The sequence below is a fragment of the Rhinolophus hipposideros genome, assembly GCF_964194185.1.
Source record: "Rhinolophus hipposideros genome assembly, chromosome: 10".
NCBI lineage: Eukaryota > Metazoa > Chordata > Mammalia > Chiroptera > Rhinolophidae > Rhinolophus > Rhinolophus hipposideros.
This window is the reverse complement of record NC_138056.1, coordinates 43,779,485-43,784,900: the sequence shown is the minus strand read 5'-3', so window position 1 is coordinate 43,784,900 and position 5,416 is coordinate 43,779,485. Positions and strand designations below refer to the sequence as shown.

Sequence of the window (5,416 nt, the reverse complement as noted above, 5' to 3'; positions counted from 1 at the left end):
CCATTTTTTTGGTTACCATTTTACCAGGACATTTTCAGTATGTGTTATTATGAGACTCCGAAGCTTGTTTAAACCTTCTGCTTTAGCTAGTTTCCTTTCACATTGCCCTTGCAGAGAAAGGAGGTGGGAGTGCCACCTCCTTATTGCCAGGGTAGGGGTAAAAGTCCAGCCTTCCCACATTGTCTTCACTGTCTTTAGGGAGGTGGACTTTCTGATTGCTTGGCAGGGATGCAAGTCCTGGCCACACTAGGTCTTCTGTAATACCACCGCAGCAGATGGGTTGGAAACCTATTAGGGCTGCGGAGGAAAGCAGTCTAAGTTTCCCATTCAAACAGCTGCTATGAGTCAGGGTCAGGCCACAGTTTTTTCTTTAGTGTTTAGCTGGAGTAGATGGGTTGTTGTCTAAAAGTCTTTCTAGACTGACCCTTTCTTGGTCCTTTGGCTAATGAAAGCAGCCTTCTGTTCAAGATTTTTTTTCCCCTGTGCCTCTTTGCATTTCACTGTTACTTATATTTTCAGCTCCAAGTCTGGGATATATGAGGCAAAAAGAAAACCCAGCAAACTAACCTCCATGAGCCTTCTTGAGTTTTAAGGTTTCTAGCTTATTTACCATCTTCTCTCTACCTTTCAGAATCTTATATTTCTTTTATATATATGTATAAATGTGTATATGTATATGTCTAGGGTTTTTAGTTATCCTTAGTGAGAAGAAGAAGGAAAAATACACCTACTCCATCGTCCTAGACACAGAAGTTCCTTGATTTATTTTTTTCCTTTGTAATTGGCCTAGAGTTTTTCTTTAGTTGTGGTTTATAGAGGTGTTTTTTTAATTGAAATGTATTGGGGTGACTATAGTTAGTAAAACTACATAGGTTTCAAGTGTACAATTCTGTAATACATCGTCTATATATAACATAGAGAGTTTTTAAAATTAGTTTTGCTTTGTTTTTATTATTTTTTAGGCTGGTTACTAAGTAGAATTTTTCACTAACCTCAAAATGAAAAAAAAAAAACTTTCCTTAATATAAAGACACATATTTGTGGGAATCTTTTTAAAAATGTGTCTTCTATTTAGGGATTCTTTCATATAAAAAAGTCATGTCTTCTTTTAACGCAGAGGTATTTATTCTTCCCCTGGTACTTCTTTAAACATTGTTTTTCTTCCCTCTCTTTTCATATGTCATTCTGGAGTTCCTATTAAATTGATTTGATTTCCTGTGCTTTTCTTCACTGTTCTCATTTTTTATCTTTCATAATTCTTCTCAGTAGTTTGGGTATTTCTCAAATTTTTATTTTAATCCACTAATTTAGTTTTCTTAAGTTTCTAGCAATATGTTCCACAGCCATTTAATTCAATAATTATGATCTCCATCACCCCCTAAGGTGGCTTTTTCTGACCTAAGACTGTCATTTTCATGGCTACTTGAAAATATTCAATATCAAATAGAGCTTTGATGAGATAGTGAAAACAATTCAATATCTCTGTAGTTTGCTCCAGACTCTTCTATTTTTTTAGAAAGGAAACAACTGCTCTTATGTCTTATATTCATCACACTAATCTAAACTGTTATGTCTTCATAGCTCCCATGACTTTCTCTGCTTACTTATTCTGAAAAACACACCACTGGCTTGTTTTGTAATGATAGTAGGACAGTTTCTAATTGAGATTTTCTGTTTGATGCATCACTGATCCTTTTATTTTTTTTTTAAACATGTATTTGTCTTTCAGAAGTTGGGTTCAAAATTGCAGGCATTACTTCATTCAATTTTTAGTACTTTAGAAAAAATTTAGAGCAGCCTGATAATTATTGTTTGGTAAGAATGATTTTATTTTCCTTCATAAATGTTTTGTAGTTTTAAATACATATGTAAGTCAAATCATTATGCTGTACATCTTAAGCTTATACCATGATATTTGTCACCTATATTTCAACCAGAAAAAATGTTCAGAAGTTTCCCAAGACTCAAGTGGATTTCTATTTTGTAATACTTGTTTCTATCTAATCTGTGACTGATTGTCAAGAAGCTCTTTTATCTTTTTATCTTGGTAACTTAGGCTATTGAATTCTAATGGAGAAATTATGAGATGAAGTTGGAAAATGATACTGGCCAAGAGGCTTGAATAAATTTTAAAAAAGAATTGGATATGGCTAAGGAACTACTGTAAGACAAAAAAAGCTTAATAACAGAAACATAAACATTATTAGGAGCAGTAAAAACCAGAATTGACCACAAACTAAAAGAAAAACAAGAAAGTGCTCAATGTTTGGAGTATGTTACATTAACAGACTTTTATTCTATATGAAGGAATTTTAACCTTATTTTATATAGATAAAGAGAGCTACTTGAATATTTGAAGCAGTGACATTGTCATATATGCCATATAGAAAAATTACTATTACATTGTTGTGAAAATGTGTGGAATAAGTTAGGGTTAGGGAGGGATCAAAGCTGAATGCCAGGGATTATAAAAAAAAAAAAAAAGGTGGTGTACTCATCCTTCAGTTCTGTTTTCACTTAATATCCATTTTCAATCAGTAGAGAAGATAAATAGTGAAGAGAGGTTACATATTAGTCAGGTCATAGTAAATAATTTGAATTTCCAGTTTCCATGAGATTTGACAATTAAGTTCGAGAACTTGTTGCAATGATGTTGCTAAACTTTTTTGATATCAGAGGGATTATTCATTATGAATTTGTACGAACTGGACAAACAGTTAACCAAGTTTACTATTTGGGAGTGCTATAAAGGCTGCGTGAAAACGTTACACGCCCTGAACTTTTTGCCAATTCCTGGCTCTTGCATCACGACAATACACCAGCTCTCACGACACTGTCTATGAGGGTGTTTTTAACCAGTAAACAAATAACTGTATCAAAACACCCTCCCTAGTCACCTGATCTGACCCCCAATGACTTCTTTCTTTACCTAAAGATAACGAAAATATTGAAAGGAAGACATTTTGATGACATTCTGGAAATCAAGGGTAATATGACAACAGCTCTGATGGCCATTCCAGAAAGAGTGCCAAAATTGCTTTGAAGGGTGAACTAGGTACTGGAATCGGTATATAGCTTCCCAAGGGGAGTACTTTGAAGGTGATTGTACTGATATTCAACAATGAGTTATGTAGCACTTTTTCTAGGATGAGTTCTTGAACATAATTGTCAAACCTCATACAATAAACAGGAAAAAAAATTATCTTTCTGATGAGAACTCTTAGGATCTGCTCTCTTAACTTTTCTATATATATCGCAGAGCAGTGTTAACTATAGTCATCATGTTGTATCTTAGATCTCTAGTACTTATCATCTTATTACTGGGAATTCATACCTTTTGACCACCTTCCTCTTATTCCTTGTCCCTCCACCCTCCATCTCTGGTAACCAAAAATCTAATCTCTTTTTCTATGAATTTGTTTTTGTTTTGTTTTGTTTTACTTGTTTTTTAGATTCCACATATAAGTGAGATCATACAGTATTTTTCTTTGTCTGTCTGACTTGTTTCACTTAGCATAATGCCCTCATGGTCCATCCATGTTGATGCAAATGGCAGGATTTCCTTGTTTTCTTTGGGTGAATAATGTTCCATTATGTATACATATCACAACGTCTTTATCTATTCATTTGTCAATGGACACATAGGTTGTTTCCACCTCCTAAACATCTTGATGTTAATGATGTTGATTGATTCTCTTGGTTCTTTTTCCTTCTGTCTTCGCTGTGATTTTGCAGAAATCCCAATTATCATTCTCTTAAAAATTAATGAGTTAGTCCTCAGATCAAGGCAGGACAGTCCAATGAAACATGGTTCGGTAGAACTCAGAGGACTTTGGAATTTAACAAATGTGTTTCGGATTTCAGATCTGCAACTTTAACTGCTGCTGCTTCTCTGAGTTGTTTCCTCACCTACTAAATGAACATATAAGAGGAACGAATACATTCATATGTTAACTGTTCTCAATAGATGCTAGCTCCACCAGGCAAGAAAGATTCATTCAAGAGTAGAAAGTTATTAGATGCATTATCCTGTATTTTAATTATGTTTCTAAGTTTTGATAAATTCTCATGTATTCGTGCTTGTTTTTAATGAAATCATGACTGTTGGGTTTGCTTCTCAAAAGTTTAGGTGTTTTCAGGAATCTCACTGTCATCCAAAATGGGCCCTTTGATGACCCCTTCAGAGGTGCATGGTTGTGATTTGGCATGATCTTTTGGTATATTTAAATGTGCAAATAGGGAAATATCAATTCCTCCAAAAGCTTACCCAGGCCCATCTCAGAGTAAGTTCTGGCCATTCTTCTTTGTGTCTTTATTCTTAGACAACACAAGGCCCTTCCTCTTCCTGATCTTGCCTGTTTCCCTGACACTAAGAAGGAATATTAATAACAAATCTAGAATCTGACTCTTCCAATCAAGAATCTCTCTTCATGACCACAACTGAAGATTTTTTCCTATATCTATGGCTGGAGGAAACTGGACAAGAGTAAGTGAGTTTATCCTCATGAGTTTCTCTTCTCTACCTACTGAAATACAGTTGTTACTTTTTCTGACATTTCTAATCATCTACCTGGTCACTTTAATGGGAAATGGACTCATTATTCTGGTTACTTTGGTTGACCCCATGCTACATAGTCCCATGTACTTCTTCCTCAGGAACTTGTCCGTTTTGGAGATTGGCTTCAACCTAGTTATTGTGCCCCAAATGCTGGGGACCCTGCTTGTCCAGGACACAACCATCTCCTTTCCTGGCTGTGCCACACAGATGTATTTCTTCTTTTTCTTTGGGGTTGCTGAATGCTTTCTCCTGGCCACCATGGCATATGACCGCTATGTAGCCATCTGCAATCCCTTACACTACCCAGTCATCATGAACCAAAGGACAAGAGCCAAACTGGCTGTTGCCTCCTGGTTTCCAGGCTTTCCTGTAGCTACTGTGCAGACCACATGGCTCTTCAGCTTTCCATTCTGTGGCACCAACAAGGTGAACCACTTCTTCTGTGACAGCCCACCTGTGCTGAGGCTAGTCTGTGCAGACACAGCACTGTTTGAGATCTATGCAATCATCGGAACCATTCTGGTTGTCATGATACCCTGCTTGCTGATCCTATGTTCCTACTCTCACATCGCTGCTACCATCCTCAAGATTCCATCAACTAAAGGGAAGCATAAAGCTTTCTCTACCTGCTCCTCCCACCTTCTTGTTGTTTCTCTTTTCTATGTATCATCAGGCCTCACCTACTTCCGGCCTAAGGCCAATAATTCTCCTGAGAGCAAGAAGCTACTATCATTGTCTTACACCGTTGTGACTCCCATGTTGAACCCCATCATCTACAGCCTGAGAAATAATGAGGTGAAGAATGCCCTTAGCCGGACCTTCCGCAAAGCCTTAAGCCTTAGAAACTATATCCCATAA

General features: G+C 36.5%; 1 protein-coding gene across 1 annotated transcript; it reads left to right on the top strand.

Annotated features, from left to right (window-relative positions):
- Positions 1-4,462: 4,462 nt before the first annotated feature.
- Positions 4,463-5,416, top strand: OR10A5 (olfactory receptor family 10 subfamily A member 5; the record flags this gene model as incomplete). Its single annotated transcript, XM_081063433.1, has 1 exon — positions 4,463-5,416. One exon carries the CDS (start codon positions 4,463-4,465, stop codon positions 5,414-5,416), a length of 954 nt encoding a protein of 317 aa, XP_080919559.1.